The sequence below is a fragment of the Amblyraja radiata genome, chromosome 14 (genome assembly GCF_010909765.2).
Source record: "Amblyraja radiata isolate CabotCenter1 chromosome 14, sAmbRad1.1.pri, whole genome shotgun sequence".
NCBI lineage: Eukaryota > Metazoa > Chordata > Chondrichthyes > Rajiformes > Rajidae > Amblyraja > Amblyraja radiata.
Genome location: NC_045969.1, coordinates 25,585,653 through 25,606,877, shown reverse-complemented (window position 1 = coordinate 25,606,877; position 21,225 = coordinate 25,585,653). Strand labels below are relative to the sequence as shown.

The 21,225-nt window shown below is 43.1% G+C and overlaps 1 protein-coding gene across 10 annotated transcripts in view; it reads right to left on the bottom strand.

Moving 5' to 3' along the window:
- The window catches only part of zc3h13 (zinc finger CCCH-type containing 13), a 108,785-nt gene that overhangs the window by 63,745 nt on the left and 23,815 nt on the right, over positions 1-21,225 (bottom strand). For all 10 annotated transcript variants that reach the window (XM_033032860.1, XM_033032863.1, XM_033032864.1 and 7 more), the window contains 5 exons: positions 17,690-17,801; positions 15,453-15,567; positions 10,398-10,537; positions 7,252-7,400; positions 1,095-1,295 (listed from right to left, as the gene is read on the bottom strand). In XM_033032860.1, the coding sequence (XP_032888751.1) occupies positions 1,095-1,295; positions 7,252-7,400; positions 10,398-10,537; positions 15,453-15,567; positions 17,690-17,801 (717 nt within the window). The remainder of the gene's footprint in view (positions 1-1,094; positions 1,296-7,251; positions 7,401-10,397; positions 10,538-15,452; positions 15,568-17,689; positions 17,802-21,225) is intronic.

The following is a 21,225-nucleotide window of genomic DNA, read 5'->3' as shown; positions in this document are numbered from 1 at the left end:
CCTTGTGACCACTGATGTTTTCATAGAATCTATGTAAAAACACCAAATAATGTGCTGGAATTAAGTTTAAATATGGCTGCACCTCTGATTAAAACCCAAACAAATCCTAATTTACCCTGTTCTGTTTAATGTACAGTAGCAATGGTAGAAAACTACACAATGTACGGGCACAGACCTGTACAACACAGGAAAGGCTCTTCAGCCCACGATGGCGGTGCCAAACAAGATGCCAAATTAAACTGTTCCCTTCTGCCCGTTTGTGATCCCTTTGTTGTGATCCCTCTATTCCCAGCATACCGAAAAGCCACTTTAATCCCACAAATGTATCTGCTTCCTCCAACATCCCTGGCAGCACGTTCCAGCCACCTACCACTCTGTGTGTAAAAAAAAATGTGTTCTGCACTTCTCCTTAAACTTAAACCCCTATGATTTTAAAGCTATGACCTCTGGTATTTGGCCGCACCACCCTGGGAAACTGATTGCCTTTGCCTATCTATGCCTCCCATAATTTTATAACTCCTACCACGTCTCCCCCTCAGCCTACAAAGCTCCAGAGAAACAATCCAAATTTCTCCTTCCTCTTTTTATAGCTAATACCCTCTAATCCGGACAGCATCTTGGTAAATCTCTTCTGAACCCTTTCCAAAGCCTCCGCAACCTTCTTATATTGGGATGACCAGAAATACACACAATACTCCAACTTTCATAAAGCTGCAATATGACTTGCAATTGCTCAATGCAATTTCTCAATGTCCCAACTGAGAAAGGTAAGCATACCATATGTCTTCTTTACCACTCCATCTAGCTGCGATGCTACTTTCAGGGAGTTATGGACTTGGACGCCAAGTCTCTCTGCATAAAAGCTATTAAGGGTCCTGCTATTAACTGTATGCTTTCCCTATACATTTGACCTCCCAAGGCACAACATCTCACACTTACATGGATTAAACTCTGTCTACCATTTCTCTGCCCAAATCTATAACTAATTTATAACCTGCTGTATCCTTTGACAGCCTTCTTCATTGTCTGCAACTCTACCAATGTTTATAAGAAAATGAAATAATATAAACTGTATCAAGCACAGTATCACTCACTTGTGTTTCTCTTTTTTCTCTTTATGTCTTTCTATATCCCTTCCTCTTTCTCTATTTTCTCGTGCTTTTTCTTCAGTTCTGTCTTTTCCCCGTGGTTTTTCTTTATGCTTTTTTGTTGTTAGAATCTCTTCATGAATAGGGGGTGGTGGGCTTGGAGTACGAGGTCCTTTCTTTTTACTCTGCTGTACTCTTGATGATTTTCTGCAAAGAAAAGAAACAAGGGCACCCTCATATTTATAATGTTCTGTCTTAACTTCAAAGGTAACACTTCAGTCAGAAAAAATGTACTGTCAAGGAACAATTTTTAAAAAGTTATCAAATGTAGTTTGGAATATCCATTTAGTGAAGGAATAATAGCCCTGCATGTTTAAAATATCACATATCAAGTTATATAAAACAATGGCTAGAGCAACGATTTCACGATTAAACTAATATCAAAAAGAATAATCTAATTTGCTTATTTCACGATTTCTCTTAGCCACTTATGCGGCACTGATTTTACTTATGATTTATTTTACTTAAAGCAGGGCTGCCAACTCTCACGCTTTGAGCGTGAGAATAACGCATTTCGACAAATTCTCACGCTCTCACGCTGATCACAAATTTCTCACACTCTGTCGTGAGAAATTCTGTGATCAACGAAAGCCGAGGCTGGCGAGTGTTTGCAGGCTGGCGAGTCGCTCGCTGCAGCTCCGGCCATGGAGCAGCCTCAGTGCAAAAGTCCCGGGCCGTCGGAGGCGTTGCGCCACTGCCATGAGTCTTTGTGCCGAAGGGACAGAGACTCTCAAAGGGAGGGGGAGAGAGAGAGAGGGGAAGGAGACAGAGAGACGGGGGGAGAGAGAGAGAGGGGATGAGGGGGGAGAGACAGGGGGGGAGAGAATCGGGAGAGGGAGAGGGGGGAGAGTAGGGGAGAGAGAGGGAGAGAGAGAGGGGGTGGAGAGAGGGTAGGAGAGAAGGGGAGAGGGAGGGGGAAGAGAGGGGTGGTAAACGAGAGGGGGAAGAGGGAGAGAGGGGGAATAGGGAGAGAGGGGGGGAAAGAGAGAAACGGGGGAAGAGAGAGAGGAAAGAGGAGATAGAGACAAAGGAGAAAGAGAGAGGGTAGAGAGAGCAAGGGGGAGAGTGAGGTGAGAGGGAGAAATGGGGGAGAGATGGGGGGAGAGAGGAGAGAGAGGAAGAGAGGGCGAGGGGAGAAAGAGGTGAGAGAGAAAGAGGGGAGAGAGTGTGTGGAGAGAGAGAGCGAGAGGGGGAGAGAGAGAGGGGTAGAGAGGGAGGGCAAATTGAGAGAGAGAGAGAGGGGGGAGTTCAAGGAGAGAGAGAGAAGAAAGAGAGGGAGAGAGGGAGGGAGAGGAGAGGGGGAGGGAGAGGAGAGGGGGAGGGAGTTTGGGGAAAGAGAGGGGAGAGAGATTTAGGGGAAAGCGAGGGGGGAGAGAGTTAGGGGAAAGAGGGAGAGAGGGGGAGGGGGAGAGAGGGGCGAGAGAGGGGGAGAGTGAGGGGGGAAGGAGATGAGGAAGAGAGAGAGGGGGGGAGCGAGAGGAGAGGGAGAGAGAGGGGGGAGAGAGAGAGGGGAGAGAGGAAGAGAGGAGAGGAAGAGGGGAGAGAGGAGAGAGAGGGAAGGGGAGAGAGAAAGGGGTGAGAGTGAGGGGGATAGAGGCAGGGGTGCCAACTCTCATGCATTGAGCGTGAGAATCACGCATTTCGTAAAATTCTCACGCTGAACACAAATTTCTCACGCTCTGTTGTGAGAAATTCTGTGATCAACGAAAATTTCAAAACTCATATCAACTGCATGGGCCACGGGTGTTGGAAGCAGAAGCAGCAGCGGGAACAGATTCGGAAGTGGAGCGGAGCTGGCGAGTGTTTGCCGGGCTGGAGAGTCGCTCACTGCAGCTCTGGCCATGGAGCAGCCTCAGTGCAAGAGTCCCAGGCCGTCGGAGGCGTCGGAAGCGTTGCGCCGCTGCCGTGAGAGTCTCTGTGCCAAATTCGCCCAGGTGACCGGCATGGATCAGGCTGCGGCTCGGTGCATCCTGGAGGACAACCAGTGGCTGCTGGAAGTAAGTACCAAGGACTGGGTAGAAACAGTGGAAGATAGTGGACTTCAAATGGGGGTGGTTGGAGAAAGCATCCTGCTTGCCTGCTAGATTTTCACTTACTGTAACTGCAGGAAAAATGTTCCCGATGTTGGGGAAGTTCAGAACCAGGGGCACAGTTTAAGAATAAAGGGTAGGCCAGTTAGGACTGAGATGAGGACAAACTTTCTTCACGCAGAGAGTTGTGAATCTGTGGAATTCTCTGCCACAGAAGGCAGTGCAGGTCAATTCACTGGATGTTTTCAAGAGTGAGTTACATTTAGTTCTTGGGGCTAACGAAATCAAGGAATATGGGGGAAAAAACAGGAAAGGTACTGATTTTAGACGAATAGCCATGATCACATTGAATGGCAGTGCTGGCTCGAAGGGCCGAATGGCCTATTCCTGCACCTGTCTTCTATGTTTCTATGCTTGAGTATATGGCAATAAAACTCGATCACTTAATTTTGAAGCATTCATGCATGGTGGAGGTATAATGAAGTCATAGAGTGATACAGTGTGAAAACAGGCCCTTCGGTGCAACTTGCCCACACCCGCCAACATGTCCCAGCTATGCTACCTGCTTTTGGTCCATACCTCCAAACCTGTCCTATCCATGTATCACTCTAACTGTTTCATAAATGTTGGGATGGTCCCTGCCTCAAATACCTCCTCTGGCAGCTTGTTCCATACACCCACCACCCTTTGTGTGGAAAAGGTTACTCCTTAAAAAGTTACCTCTTAAAAATACTTCATACAAAAAACATTGAAATCATACTTCTACAATGCACTAAAACATGATTTTAATACATCAAATTTCAAAAACTCCCTACCCTGGGAGGGGGGACACCCCACTTCCACACCCTCGCCCCACTCCCTCACCGGGCTCAGCCTCCCCACTTTCAAAAACGCTCCGCGGCCCCTGGTTGAGACGGAGAACACTGCCAGATGTGAGCGGGGAACTGAGGCCAGTTGTCCGTGATGTCTGGATCCCAATGCTTAGCGCTTCATGTTTCGAAGTTGGCTAATGTTATTGATTTGTAATTAGCCTGATTTGTAATTAGTTGACAAAACCTTAATTTATTCATTCGGAACATCAGGGGGATGGGATAAGTGTAATATTAAAATGACATGCAAGGTGTCAGGCTGTCTGTCACAACATACAGCCCCGTTAACCCATTATTTCCTTCAGTTAAATATTGGGACGGTAGCACTATTGTCATTTGCCACTCAACTATTATGTTTGGTTACCTCACTGACTATTTCTAAACGCCCCCCAATTCCTTTGACAGGTTGAATAGAAATGTCCCTAATCTCGTTGTTTTATTAATTGAACACGTGGATGAACATCCTCAAGGCATGTAATCAGATGGAAACTGATTCAGATGCGATATTTAAGAGCTTGTTCAAAGAAGGGGCATATTTTAAAGGAGTGACAGAGATACTTGCAGGGGAATGTGTGAGGAGATTATTATTTGTCTTTAGTTTTAGCTTGAACCAGGACATCTGAAGATTCAAAGTTTAATATAGTAATTGTGCTGATACTGACCCCAACCAACCACGTAATGAATATCATCCATTCCAGAGGTTTTACTTCTATGATGCCATTTAAACTTCACTTGGATTTCAATCACTTCAATGTAAAAGTAATTGGGAATGGGGAGCATTGGAACAAAAATTTGCCATCGGTATATATTAACTGTAATATAATAATGTATGCATGTTGGTAGGTGCAATCAAAACAAAGATCTTTTTATCATTGTTGTGTTATGAATACCACAGAAAATATGATGTACTCTCAAGATCACATTTAATAGAATAATATTGCTTAAATATATAGTTATTGGACTTTGCATTTCGGAAAAGTCCCAGCTGAGAGGAAGACAGCAAAATACTGAAAATATTGGGGGTGAAAATCACTTCAGGACAGTTTGTTAGGAAAATGAAAGAAATGGTAACAAAATACTTATACAGCTGAGTGAGTATCATTTTATGGATGAGAAATTGTGTTCAACCAATTGATGACTTCTTTGACAAAGTAATTAGCATGTTAGATAACAAGGAAGCCAATGGAGGTAGCATATTTTGTTATACATAATTTGGTCTGTGAAGTGCCCCATAAAAGATTACATTAGATAAGCACCTGTGGACTTGAACATAATAGTTTAAGTCCAGAGGGTCAGATATGGGGTTTTATGTGTGGGCCAGATATATTGTCAGTGCAGAGGGGCTAGGAGCAAGGCCAAGTGTGCATCCAGAGTCAAGGTCTGGAATAGTACTAGGTGTGCAGTCAAAGCTGGGACCAGGTGTAATAGTGGACTCAGGGTCAGGAATGAGAGAAAGTATGCAACTGGAGTCAGGGTCAGGAGCAGTACCAGGTGTGCAGTGAGACCCAGATTGGTCAACATGGGCCAAGTGTTTGATTATAATCTGATTTCCATACATGAGTATACTAAGATCATTCATGTGCTGCACGTGTTGATCAGAGCCTGGCTCTACTGTGGAATGTAATATAGTCTAACCTTATTCATAGCTAATCCAATTTAAAGCATATATATTGCATTCAAGTCTAAGTTAAAAGACTCACTACAGTATGCACCATATTACACAATTTCAAGCTGAAAAATGCAAAAGCTCCATACCAATGTGTGGGGGACACCCTCTTCTGAATTTGTTTAGCTGCTTTGCATTACCAGATGTAGAGAAAACCTGTTCATTTATAATTGCCTGGCTTGGTAGGTTTAAATTATCAGTGTTAAGAGTTTTTGGAAATTACATGAGCACATCAGGAATCTAGAGATGGCCACAATATTCAATCAATATCCCAATTAACACTTAAATGTCTAATCTTTTTAGTCTTCTTACTTCTGAAGCCCTTTGCTCCTCCAGGTAGCATAGGCCATTGACAAATGCCCGCCACCTCACTCGGTTGTTTTTAGTACTTCGGAATAAATGCCAACCTTTCTTTAGGTTTAGTGACTTTCAAAATGCACAGATGTTCAATCAAATCCCCAGCAATACACCGTAGAAATCAGAATATACTGAGCAAAGCAAGGGTCTGAGCCTTCATCATTTCCCTAATGGTTTTTCAATTGACTCTGCTGTTTTTTTTAAAGCTTACGGTTTATATTTAGACCTAGACTTAGTCTAGTTTTAAAGACTCTGCCCCTGAATCTGTTTATCATTTCCAAAATTTCATATTTTTCATACTAAACGGAAAGCTTCTTCTTCCACAAAAACAAAAGTACCTGTTTAACAGGATGCATGCCTCCAGTCTCAATAATCAGGTTACCATATTGTATCTTTATTCAATGGGAGAGCATGCTGGAAGGGTCAAATGGCTTATTCTATTCCTATGATTCCACACAGATCTTTTACTTTTCAGAAACTTGCTAAATATTTGCTCTTGTTCTGACTGCTTGCTGGAGAGGGATGATGATGTTAAGGTAATGAAATGAACCACACATTATTTGAATACCTCAACATGTTTAAAAACACCTGGGTGGAAATTACAGGAAAATAAACTGGTAACAAAACTTAGACTCTACATGCCAACAACTATTACAATATATAGACAATCATTTTAAGTTAAGTAATTAGTCTATAAATAAAAGTTATTACCATGTACCATTCAAAAATAATTGCACTTTATTACTGTTCAAGTATACAATTAAAACAGCAGTTAATCATGGTTATAGCCCTGTCCCACGGTACGAGTTCATTCCAAGAGCTCTCCCGAGTTTAAAAAAAATCAAACTTGTGGTAAGCACGGAGAATGAACGTAGCGGGTACGTCGGAGCTCGGGGACGTCTCTTAGCGCTAACGGCAGGTACTCGGGAAGACTCGTTAACGGCAGGTAAGTAGGGGAAGACTCATGAAGATTTTTCAACATGATGAAAAATGTTCACGAGAGCCCCGAGTACCAACGAGTGGCCATTGCCGTAAATCTCCGAGTTCGAATCAGGGCAAACTCAGGAGAACTCTTGGAATGAACTTGTACCGTGGGACAAGGCTTTTAATTTTAACTGTACAATATTTTAAAAATCTCAATAATCTTAATTTAATCAACATTTTAAATTCATCATACAAACCTTTGTTGGTCGCTTACGGGAGATGTCAATCTTGATCCTTTTTTCTCCTTCTTACCAGAAGACAATTTTGGACTAGTTTTATGTTTAGGCGATTTGCTTGAATTTCTTGGAGATGGGGAGCGCTTATTTCTCACAGGTTCCGGAGATATCTTTAATAGAGAAACATTTTACTTGGTAAGAGACATTAAAATTTACGGCAAAATTAAGTTGTTCCCTGTAATACTTGCCTAAAAGCAGTCTCATCTGATGGACTGCTCAACTGATGGTGCCAGTATTACCCAACATAGTTTTTCCATGCTGCAAATTTAGTTTGTCACTAGACTAAGTGGGACCCGTTGGGTCCCAGCTTCACAGGGGAGGGCTGGTCCCCTGACGCAATATTCCACCTCTCCACCAATTCCAATATTGGTGGCCAGTGGTGGGGGGAGGGGGCTTTCTGGAGCGCTAGTATGGGTCTTGTGGGCTGAAGGGACTGGTTTCCAGAGGGTTAGTATGGACATTGTGGGCCAAATGGATTCTTGGGGTGGCAGCTCAATCCCTCAAGCCTGATGTGCTGGCAGCTCACTCACGGCTGGTGGGCTGGCAGTTGACTGGCAACCATTTGCAGTGCCTTTTTGCTTCAACCCCAAACCCCCAAACAACCCTTTGCAGTGCCTTTTTACTTCAAACCAAACCCCCCAAACAACCATTTGCATGCAGTGCCTTTTTACTTCAAACCAACCATATTTTCATTTTCAAACCACATTAAGGGCACTCACAGTTGAGTAGACATGTGTTCAGTGTTATTCAGTGCTCAGAGAGACGTGACCCTCTGGCTTCCTCCATCTTGCAGAGACTGAGTGAGGCACACCACTTCCGGGTTTTATAGTCCCTCCCCACTCCCACCAGCAGGGGCAGCAGAGAGAATGGCAATTTATTTTAAAACATTAATATCTCTCTGATTTTTCATCGATGGGAAAAATCCTCCGGTCCAGTCTGGCGGAGTGGGGCTCTGGGCGAGGTGGCCAAAAATGACGGCCGTAAGTGGCGGCGTTCTCTCAGAAATCACATTGCAGTGAGTCAAAAGCGGTCAAGATCAGACTTTTAGTAATATACTAGACCAAGTGCAGACCCGTTGGGTCTGTTCCCCCAACTTGCGGTTGTGGGGGGGGGGGAGGCGGCACGCAGTGTCACACACACTAACTATCCCCCCCCCCCGCACTCACGCTAATTACCCCCTTGATATTATATTAATATTATTAATTTGCTCCTTTTACCCCATAACCACCCTATCTACTGACGCATAGCCCCCAACTTGCAGTCACATTTAGGGAGGGGGGGAGGGGGGGGGTAGAGTGAGGGTGGGTGAGAGGGGAAAGATGGGGGTGGAGGGGAGGAGAGAGAGAGGGTGAGAGTGAGGGGGAGAGAGGGGGGGTGAGGTGAGGGGAGAGGAGAGGGGGAGAGGAGAGGGGGGAGTGAGGGGGTGTGCTGAGGGGAGGGGGAGAGGTGGGGAGCAGGGAGGTGGAAGGAAGGGGGTAGGGGTGTGTGGAGGGGAGGGGGTTTAGGTGAGGGACGGTGGGGGAGGGGATGGAGGGGAGGAGGGGGAGAAAAAGAGGAGAGAGAGAGAGGGGGGGGAGTGGAGAGGAGAGGTGGGGGAGAGGAGAGGGGGGGAGAGGAGAGGAGGGGGGGGAGAGGAGAGGGGGGAGGAGAGGAGAGGGGGGGGAGAGGAGAGGGGGGGAGAGGAGAGGGGGGGAGAGGAGAGGGGGGGGAGAGGAGAGGGGGAGAGGAGAGGGGGGGGAAGGAGAGGAGAGGGGGGGAGAGGAGTGGGGGAGGGGGGGAGAGGGGGGGGAGAGGGAGGGGGGGGGAGAGGAGAGGGGGGGGGGGAGAGGAGGGGGGGGGGAGGGGGGAGGAGGGGGGGGGGGGGGGGGGAGAGGAGAGGGGGGGAGAAAGAGTGCCTTTTTATTTCAATCCAAACCCCCCAAACAACCATTTGCAGGCAGTGCTTTTTTACTTTAACCATATTTTCATTTTCAAACCACATTAAGGGTACTTACTCACAGTTGTGTGAACATGTGTTCAGTGTTATTCACAGCTCAGAGAAACGTGACCCTCTGCTTTCCTCCAGCTTGCAGACCAATTGAGGCACGCCACTTCCTGGTTTTATAGTCCATCCCCCCTGCCGCCAGCGGGGGCAGCAGAGAGAATGGGGAATTTTGTAAAATCATTAATATCTCTGTCATTTTTCATCGACTGGAAAAATCCTCGGCACACATGCGGCGGAGGGGGGCTCTGAGCAAGGTGGCCAAAAATGACGGCCGTAGGTGGCGGCGTTCTCTCGGAAATCGCTGCACAGATCGCCAAAACCGGTCAAGAACAGACAGACAGACAGACAGACAGACAGACAGACAGACAGACAGACAGACAGACAGACAGATAGACAGATAGACAGACAGACAGACAGATAGACACCAAATTTCAGAGGAAGGCAAACATCCACTTTATAAACCAAATGAAGTGAAACTTCAGTTGTGGATGTAAAATATATCAACAACATATATTAAATGCCAAAAACAGGATTTATGAAAATGATAGTTTAGCAAACGTTTTTTCAAGAAGTGATGAAGGTTATTTTACTTCAACCATGTTGGAGCTCTATAAGACTTATAAAGCTCTATAATGGTTAGGCCACATTTGGAGTATTATGTGCTGTTCTGGTCATTCCATTGGCACTGAAAAGTACAGCACACGAACAGCCCTTCTGCCCTCAATGTCTATCCCAAACATGATGCTGAGATAGACAAATTAATATGGACCATGTGAAATCAGTTTATCTAAAAACCTCTTAAATGCCACTAATGTATCCGAGTCCACCAGCATCCCGAACATATTAACAAATTGGCATAATCTTTTTAATACAAAATTTTCAATACTGTAAATTGATCATGGTTTTAATTGAATGATTAATTATTTTTCACTTAGTCTACAACTGCATCCTGCTCAGAGATGTACAGTCTGTATCATCAGTACAAAAACTATTTTTTCCCCTAATTCTTATATATATTTAGTTCACTTAAACGCACGGTATTAAATACAATAAATTCATCCATGATGTTTTCTAGATTTTCTCACTGCAATATTACAAACAAGCAACTTCCTTGTACACCAACCTCCTTCTTGATGACTATTTCTTCTCTTTTATCCATATTCTCTTGTTCAAGTTTCATCAGTTCCCGTTGTATTTTCTGCCGCTTCATTTCAAGGGACAGTTCATGATCATAATCATAGTTTACATCCCCATTATCAGAATCTGCAACACAGATAACCATGAAAGCAAAGTAGCCATACTTTAAAAAATATTCTCAGTAAATTGCATGAAGTTTTTCTTATCTCAAATTGGGCAGGATTACCAAAATGATGAAGTCATAAAAGGAGCAACTTAAAAATAGCCTAGGAGATTTCAAAGTATCCCATTGATCAAAGCCTAGGCACATTTCTTTTATTTGCCAAAAAAATAGATACCCTTAAATGTAGTTAAGGGTTCTGACTTGGCTATAAATGTTTTAACAGTTCAAAATACTGCTGGTTTCAATAAATAATCAGTCAAAGAATGCCACTTAGAATTGCACTCTGTTAAATTGCTCATATAATTGAGCATTTCACTTCCTCTGGTGATTGCATGTCAAGCCATCAGATGAATCATCCTGGCTGTGACTGATGGTTCCAAAGGGTCTGCTAACATTCAGATGCTCTCGGATAATTCATTCCTGGATTTATGCAGCCAGGAATAGAAGTCCAGGGTGAGCTGGGTGACAGGTACTGATGATCTGTCTCTCGTGGTGAACTGTCACTCAAGGGAACCTACCTCCATGAACCTAGATCAATTAGAACCAGCAGACGACTGGAATCTTCATTCATTTAAATTGTGATGCCCACTTGGAGATCAGGACTATTCAATGCAATACAACAGGTAAATTCAATTATTTGCTTTGTTCTTAATTATTTCAGATTGACTTGTGTCTATAATATATTTTGCATTTTTAACAATGTTTTTTTGTAATACTGACATTTTATATTTTTGAATACAAGACACATTTAAAACAGTTATAAAGCCATGAAAAACGTTGAAAGAGAGCAAGGCACGACCTTGGGTATTGCAGGAGACAGAGTTGTAGTGATGCGTTGACATTGAAGCTGAAATCACTTTTACACTGCAGAATAAAGTCAGCCCGAGAACTTTAATGGCATACAAGTTGATTACATAAACTGGAAATAAAGGTACTTAAGTGATTCTATAAGCACTTTGGCCTGCTGTTCACTTCCCTCCATTGATACCACACAAGCAATTTCTCAACAATTCCAAATATTTATTACTTTAATAAGATACAGCAATTATTTGTGAATGATAGGTGGATACAGAGGTTTGATAGGCAGATGGTTGGACAAAGGCCAGAGATGTAGGACAAAAGCTGAGAGATAGAGATGAAAGAAGAAAGAATGTAGGTTATAGGGATGGGGGGAGGGGATAATTGGGTGTAAGTCCATGTGGGGCACAGGGAAATGGATGGGGGGGGGGGGGGGGGTCAGGAAGGGAGGGGGTTTGGTTAATTACCAAAAATTGTAGAATTAATTGTTTATACAATTGCGTTGTAAACTATCTACGAGCCTCCACATCCAACACATCTATCTCCGACATTTCCACTGCCTCTAACGTGATCCCACCACCTCTCACATCTTGTTTAAGAAGGAACTGCAGATGCTGGAAAATCGAAGGTACACAAAAAAGCTGGAGAAACTCAGCGGGTGCAGCAGCATCTATGGAGCGAAGGAAATAGGCAACGTTTCGGGCCGAAACCCTTCTTCAGACTGATCGGGGGTGGGGGGGGGGGCGGGGACAAGAAAGGAAAAAGGAGGAGGAGCCCGAAGGCTGGGGGATGGGAGGAGACAGCAGGGGGACTGAGGAAGTGGAGGAGATAGCAAGGACTAACAAAATTGGGAGAATTCGATGTTCATGCCCCCAGGATGCAGACTCCCCAGACTCCTCATCTCTATTGCATCCGCTGCTCTAGATGTCAGCAGATCTATATCGGTGAGACCAAGCGGAGGTTGGGCGATCGTTTCGCCGAACACCTCCGCTCGGTCCGCAGTAACCAAGCTGACCTCCCGGTGGCTCAGCACTTCAACTCCCCCTCCCACTCCGTCTCCGACCTCTCTATCCTGGGTCTCCTCCATGGCCACAGCGAGCAGCACCGGAAATTGGAGGAACAGCACCTCATATGGGGAGTCTGCATCCTGGGGGCATGAACATCGAATTCTCCCAATTTTGTTAGTCCTTGCTATCTCCTCCCCTTCCTCAGTCCCCCTGCTGGGTCCTCCCATCCCCCAGCCTTCAGGCTCCTCCTCCTTTTTCCTTTCTTGTCCCCGCCCCCCCCCCACCCCCGATCAGTCTGAAGAAGGGTTTTGGCCCGAAATGTTGCCTATTTCCTTCGCTCCATGGATGCTGCTGCACCCGCTGAGTTTCTCCAGCTTTTTTGTGTACCTCTCACATCTTCCTGTCTCCACCCCTGTCCACCTTCCGCAGAGACTGCTCCCTCTACAACTCGTTGGTTCACTCGGCCTTTCCCACTCAAACCACCCCCTCCCTCGGTACTTTTCCCTGCAATCGCAGAAGATGTAACCTGTCCCTAATCCTCCTCCATCACACCCATCCAGGAACCCCAGCAGTCCCTCCAGGTGAGAAAGCAGTTTACGTACATCTCCTCTAACCTCATATACTGCATCAGGCATTCCCGAAGAAGTAAAAGGAAACATTAAGATGTGGGATTAAACCCTACATGAGCTGTAGAATCAAGGGATCTAGTGTGTTTAATTGTCATGTGCACTGAAGATGGAACAATGAAATTCTTGCTGCAGATTTTATAAGGACATTAACGCAATGTAACAAATAAATTTACAATAAAAAACAATAGTATTTGAATAATTATCAGGGCCTATGTGGGTTACATTAAAATTATTCATCATAGTTCAACTAAGCTAATATTCTACGGTATTATCATTTAGCTATGCTTTCCTGTTCCTCCAGTTTTAGCCTTGTTAGCATTCTTGAGGCTGTTTTATTGCTCTCATTACAGGTATATCATGAAGGGTCTCGACCCGAATCATCACCTATTCCTTCGCTCCATAGATGCTGCCTCACCCGCTGAGTTTCTCCAGGTATAACATGAAAATCGTTTAATTTGAAGAAGATTCACATCTAAAATCTTTTTTCCCTTTCACAGCCTATCAAAAAATTGCTTCTAAAAGTTTGTTCACTTATCCTAGTGTTTCCTACTTCTTCACTAACTGCCACACACCCTTTACTCCTAATCCTTGCAGGATTTATGGTATGTATGCCTTCATTTTGGTTCAGATTCTTCATTAATCTTCATCTCAGATCCTGAATTATGGGTTGGCAATTGAAACCATTATTTTCCTCATCAGACTTCCATAGAAGGGACAATGGCAGAAAATGATTGGTGGCTTAATATCACTATTAGATGAAGACGTTCTTCCATCTCCATGAATAAAATAGCTTAGATTATAAACTATTGTTCCCTCTTAGTCTCACTCCGCATACACATGTTGCACTTCTACCGAAAAACACGTGCCAAACCTTCAGGGAAAATACCCCCAAATTGCTTTTTTGCTCTTTTTAAACAGTCTCTTCACCTACATTCTTACACCACATGTGTTAAATCTACCTACAGGTCCTCCCAGGTTACAGCAGGGTTCCATTCCTGAGAACTGTTCGTAAATCAGAAACGCAACCACAAACCGAGATCTCACACAATGCAAGATATCTGCAGTTATGCAATTGGCGATAATTCAACCCTCCCAGTCTTCCTATTACTTGATCACATGGCCGTCCGAAGGGGGGGTGCATTGGGTGCGACCGCACCCCCCTTTTTTCCCCCAGAGTAAGAAAAAATCCCCAGAAAAAAATCAGAAAAAATCCGAGCGCAATCAGCCTTTCCACTTTGTCAGAAATCGCCTGAAATTCTGGTTCTGGCCGCTGGATTATTCAGGGAAAAAAAGCGCCCATCCGCGCCTACGCAGTTGGGTAAGCGACGCAAAATGACGGCGTCTCTCCGTGCGTGCGTCATGGGCTCGGGCGGGATCAGACTGCCATTTGTGCTGCACCCATTCAGCTCGATGGCTCGCTTCTACTCCAGGTAAGTAGTAAGTAGAATATTGCGTTGCAAGAGGGGGAGTCTGTGAGGGGGTCTAATCTGGCCCGCGGGATGATTTAGTAACCCATTTCTCCGGGCCTGAGGGAGGGGAAGGGAGGGGAGAGGAGGGAGTGAGGGGGGAGGGGTGCGGTGCCGTGTCTGTACGCCCGCCCGGTCCAGCGTTTCCATCCGCGGTGTCGTAGCCTCGTCAACGGCCAGCCTGGCGACCAGGAGACTGTCCGCCCGTTGTCGGGTGGGAGTGGCTGTAACCACAACACCAGACGCCGCTGCGGCGGGGCCCGCTGCCGTTGCCTCCCCCCCGCTGCTGGGACCCAAACCATCTTCCGCCCACGCCACCCCCGCTGGGCCCACACCACCCCCGCTGAGCTCTCTTATACCTGCATTAAGGAGGCGATTAAATGTACCTGAGCAATTACAAACACCCATGAAGCCATGTGTCCCAAACATTATGGTGCCCTGAAATGGGGGACTATGTATAAACACAGCTGTAATTTCTTCATGGTGAAATCAAAATGGATAAAACTGGTCTTTATTAAAATCTGGCAATGTGCACTTTAACCACATGTGATTTTCTATATCACAAATCTCAAATTGTGGAGTACAGAGGCAAATAAATAAATGATGGGTCTTTGTCCCAAACATTATGGAGGGAACTGTAGATACAATTAGTTTAAATTCAAGTACAATAGATACTGGAAGTACAGGGTGCAGGGATACAAAGAGGTGCAGGGTGCAGGGTGCAGAATACAGTTCTCAGCATTGTAACACATCATTTTCTTAAACATAGTTTGTTGTCCTTAATGGGGTAGAGGTGAATCGAGCAGTACCCTAGCTTATGGAAGAACTAAATAAATAAATGATGGGTCTTTGTCCCAAATATTATGGAGGACACTGTATATATAATTAGCTTCATCACAGCTAATTCTTTTGAAAATTTTACAAATGCAATGTTCACAATTATGTATTTTCTGATTATATAAATAAAATCCAATTTACCATCTCTGCCTGTTTCCCATTCAGCTGATTCTTCTTCACTTTCTGGGGTGCGTTCCTTGGTAATTTTCAGATTAGCATCATCTTTTTCTCGACGTCTGCTTCTTGAAGCAGCCCTCTAAATAAAATAACTTGTTTTATTGTACTGCAGAAAACAAAAATGCATTTATCTTCTCTGGTTTCATTTTGCCACAAATGTATCTCTTGCATAAAAAATGACTATGTCTTGGAAATATGGAATTGGTATAAAGGGGTTCCTGAAGTTCAGCATGGGCATGGTGGGTTAATGTCTCTTGTTTTATGACTTTAGACTTGGCTCGGAAAAACCCTGAACATTAATAGCCCATTATCTGTTATTTGCACTTTATCTTGTGACTTGCGAATGATATGTTAGCAAAGCGAATGGTATGTTAGCATTCATAGCAAATGGATTTGAGTATAAGAGCAGGGAGGTTCTACTGCAGTTGTACAGGGTCTTGGTGAGACCACACCTGGAGTATTGCGTACAGTTTTGGTCTCCTAATCTGAGGAAAGACATTCTTGCCATAGAGGGAGTACAGAGAAGATTCCTGGAATGGCAGGACTTTCATATGAAGAAAGACTGGATAGACTCGGCTTGTACTGGCTAGAATTTAGAAGATTGAGGGGGGATCTTATAGAAACGTACAAAATTCTTAAGGGTTTGGACAGGCTAGATGCAGGAAGATTGTTCCCGATGTTGGGGAAGTCCAGAACAAGGGGTCACAGTTTAAGGATAAGGGGGAAGTCTTTTAGGACCGAGATGAGAATTCATACAGAGTGGTGAATCTGTGGAATTCTCTGCCACAGAAGATAGTTGAGGCCAGTTCATTGGCTATATTTAAGAGGGTGTTAGATGTGGCCCTTGTGGCTAAAGGAATCAGGGAGTATGGAGAGAAGGCAGGTACAGGATACTGAGTTGGATGATCAGCCATGATCATATTGAATGGCGGTGCAGGCTCGAAGGGCTGAATGGCCTACCTCGGCACCTATTTTCTATGTTTCTATCAGTTTATTTATTCATGTGTGTATATATTTATATTATGGTATATGGACACACTGATCTGTTTTGTAGTCAATGCCTATTATGTTCTGTTGTGCTGAAGCAAAGCAAGAATTTCATTGTCCTATTAGGGACACATGACAATAAACTCACTTGACTTGACTCTCTAACTTTATACTGATACAAGGAAAATATTATCCATTTTTACAAGCATAAAATTCTATTCCACTATTTCCTACCTTTGCATGCAACTCTCATCTCAAATATAACTTTATTTTGGCCATATAATTACCATACACAATTTTAGGTTTTGCAAAGAAAAGGCGAATGGAATCCTAGAATCAAAGAGCACAGAACGGAAACAGGCCCTTCATCCATGCCGAGCAAATTGCCTACCTGAGCTAGTCCCACTTGTCTACATTTGGACCGTATCCCATTAAACCTTTCCTATCCATGCACTCCCATGTCTAAATGTTGGATAAACCGTAATTGCATCCCCACCACTGTCTCCGGCAGCTCGTCCCATATATCCACCATCCACTCCGTGAAAACCTACCCTTCAGAATCCCATTAAATCTTTCCCGCTGCCTTCTAGTTTTAATCTGGGCCAAGTATGAGGTGAGGCATATATATGCCTGTATATGTTTCATTACATATGGCATGGAATGCACTGCCAGGGTCGGTGATAGATACGATAGTAATGTTTAAGAGGCATTAAGGCAGATACATGAGCAAGCAGGAAATTGAGGGATATGGACTATGTACAAGCACATGTGATTGGTTAGATTGGCATCATTGTCAGAGTAGACATGATGTTTCAATGCACCTATTCCTCTACTGTTCTGTTCTCTATGTTCTATTGGATTGTTTAGGTTAAAAATCCATTGATACTGAGATCTGTTCCCATGCAATAAGACTAAGCCATGAAACTAAAATAAGACATCTATTTATTCCACTTGAATTCCACTTTTGTGAAAGAAGAACTACGTATCCTTTCACGCTACAATTCTTAACATCAGCAATCAAAGGACATAGATTAGATTATTTTTAATTACAGCGCATTTGATGTAACATTATATATGATTTTTGGCAACTGAAAAATTTTCAACAACTTGAAACTAATTTATATTTTCATTAAAACATAGTTCTCAAGCCCAGGATGGAAAGGTTAATGGAAGATTGCTATAAATCATACATTTGGAATGACAATCATTTTTACCCTCGTTGGAGACGAGGACTCATCCTGGGTTCTCTTCTGTGGTTCAGATTCTACATCTTGCCTTTTATTCTTCATTCTCTCTCGTAAATCACCAGTTGGCCTTTCTGGAGATCTGCATATTCACAAAAAAAGTGACAAATTTGAAAAATTAGGAATTCCTTTAAAGGTTTTTGTTTCTACTGTCTAGCTAAAATTTATAAAGGAATGTATACAACAAATGTTTTAGTGACATTAGAATATATATTTACAGATATCCCAGACTTTTATTTCATTTTTAGAATCTCTATATCAACATTAACCCAGTAACCAAAATGTCAGACACATCCAAATACAGAATCTTGACGCAAGCACTTTTTCCAATTATCAATGGGATATCACCAAATAATGAACATTTGTAGTCTACAAAATTTAAAGTACAATATTGAGGGACAAATAAAGAATATCATAAACTCAAGAACATCTGCAACTTGATATATCAAAAATTATCTAAATATAGAAAAGTCCTACAATTGAAGTTAGTTGCAGAGAAATGCAAATGTTTTATGGAAGCTTTAAAAATATCCAAACACAGATATTTAAAGCCAGCCAGAACATCGATTAGTACAACCAAATCAGTTGTTTTGCATGTGTGCTTGATGTCAATTAAGTGTTTTACTACTCCAATTATTCTGCATATTAAGTAGTAGATGACAATATTTTATGATCTGCCAGATTTTAATAACAGTGAGATTATGGACTGTAATGTGGAATTATTCATGGATTTCACAATTGATCTTTTTAAGTTCTAATGCATGGAAGTTGAATTACTGCATCCACAACAAATATCGTAGCTCTAATAAATGTTAAACGATGCAACTTAAGAATATGTAATTGGCACATATTACATACACATCAGGCTAGTAGTAATGGAAAAAAAAAAATGCAAGCCTACAACTCATTAGGACCTGTGGCACAAGCGAGGTATCCAGTTGCCCACATGAGTGGCAAAAAAAATTAAGTTCCCTTCATATATGAGATTGGGACTGCATTCAAGGACATATAGTCATACATTTCACTGTTCACAGGGAAGATATAACTTTATGAGATCATAATATCTATTCTTAAGTCACAGCAACTACATCCTGACATCATAAAGTACATTGTAAAGTTTTTTTTTCAAATAAGTTAATTCTTATATCTTTCTATTAAAGATGAGCATTAAAACATATTGAGTTTGATGCAACCAAAGAACCCATACTTATATCATATTGCCACAGCTCTTAAAAATGTCCCAAAGCATATCCCATATTATGTGAAATACAGTGCTGATGTTTTGTATTCAACTATGCAATCAAACCGCACCATTACATGAAAAAAATGGAAACCAAGGAGTTCAATTTCCAAATCACTCAGTGGCAATAATGGATTGGAAAAAATAGCTGCTTTGCCACGATAATGTGGAAATTGGTATTTACTGTGTTAAAGCTGCTAATGTGCGAGATGTACCACAAAGATGGTGTTGTGACAATAACCACACTGTCAATGTCAGCAAGGCGAACGAGCTAGATATGGACTGTAGGATGCATGGTGGAGTACATGCCCCAATCACCATCAATGGTGCGGAAGTGGAAATGGTTGAAAGCTTCAAGTTCCTTGGCGGTAAAATTACCAAAGATCACGGACCAACTACTTGATGCGGCAGCCAAGAAGGTAGACCGACACCTCCACTTCCTGATGAGACTGAGGAATTTTGGCATGTCTCCAGTGTACCGCAGAAACCAAACTGTCAGGTTGCACCACACCTTGGTTTGGGAACAGTTTTGCCCAAGGCACAAGAAGTGCAGAGTTTTCGATGTAACCCAATCCATCACACTGATCATTCCCACCAATGACTCCATCTGCACTTCACTCCGCCTCTGAAAAGCAGCCAACATAATCAAAGACATGTTCCACCCCAGTTGGTTATTCCTTGTTCTCCCTGTTCTCATCCGGGAAGGTACAGAAGCTTGAAAGCACGCACCACCAGATTCATCATCAGCTTCTTCCCCTCCATTATCAGAATTCTAACAGTCCTTCCATAAGTTTCCATAATTATGGATATGGCAATACATAACGGTCCTTCTAACAGTCCCTCCATAAGCTAGAGTACTGTTCGATTCACCCCATTATGGACAACAAACTATGTTTAAGAAAATTATGTGTTACAATGCTGAGAACTGTATTCTGCACCCTGTATCTTCTCTTGTGTTCTATCTATTGTACTTGAGTTTAAACTAATTCTATCTACAGTTCCCTCCATTATGTTTGGGACAAAGACCCATAATTTATTTATTTGCCTCTGTACTCCACAATTTGAGACTTGTAATAGACAAAATCACATGTGGTTAAAGTGCACATTGTCAGATTTTATTAAAGGGTATTTTTTATACATTTTGGTTTCACCATGTAGAAATTACAGCTGTGTTTATACATAGTCCCCCCATTTCAGGGCAGCATAATGTTTGGGACACACGACTTTACAGGCGTTTGTAATTGCTCAGGTGTGTTTAATTGCCTCCTTAATGCAGGTATAAGAGAGCTCTCAGCATCTAGTCTTTCCTCCAGTCTTTCCAGGCATCACCTTTCAAAACTTTTATTGCTGTTTATCAACATGAGGACCAAAGTTGTGCCAATGAAAGTCAAAGAAGCCATTATGAGACTGAGAAACAAGAATAAAACTGTTAGAGACATCAGCCAAACCTTAGGCTTACCAAAATCAACTGTTTGGAACATCATTAAGAAGAAAGAGAGCATTGGTGACCTTACTAATCCCAAAGGGACTGGCAGGCCAAGGATGACCCCCACAGCTGATGACAGAAGAATTCTCTCTCTAATAAAGAAAAATCCTCAAACACCTGTCCGACGGATCAGGAACACTCTTCAGGAGTCAGGTGTGGATTTGTCAATGACCACTGTCTGCAGAAGACTTCATGAACAGAAATACAGAGGCTACACTGCAAGATGCAAACTACTGGTTAGCTACAAAAATAGGATAGCCAGGTTACAGTTTGCCAAGAAGTACTTAAAAGAGCAACCACAGTTCTGGAAAAAGGTCTTGTAGACAGATGAGACGAAAATTAACATATCAGAGTGATGGCAAGAGCAAAGTATGGAGGAGAAAAGGAACTGCCCAAGGGCAAAAGCAAACTACCTCATCTGTGAAATACGGTGGTGGGGGTGTTATGGGCATGTCTGGCTGCTGAAGGTACTGGCTCAATCACATACATTGATATACAACTGCTGATTGTAGTGGCATAATGAATTCTGAAGTTAAAAATAAATTGGATAGGCATATGGATGAGAAGGGAATGGAGGGTTATGGTATGAGTGCAGGCAGGTGGGGCTAAGGGGAAATAATTGTTCGGCATGGACTTGTAGGGCCGAGATGGCCTGTTTCCGTGCTGTAATTGTTATATGGTTATATGGTTATAAGTGTACAGGCACATCCTATCTGCTCAAGTTCAAACAAATGCCTCAAAACTCATTGGCCAGCGGTTCATTCTACAGCAAGACAATGA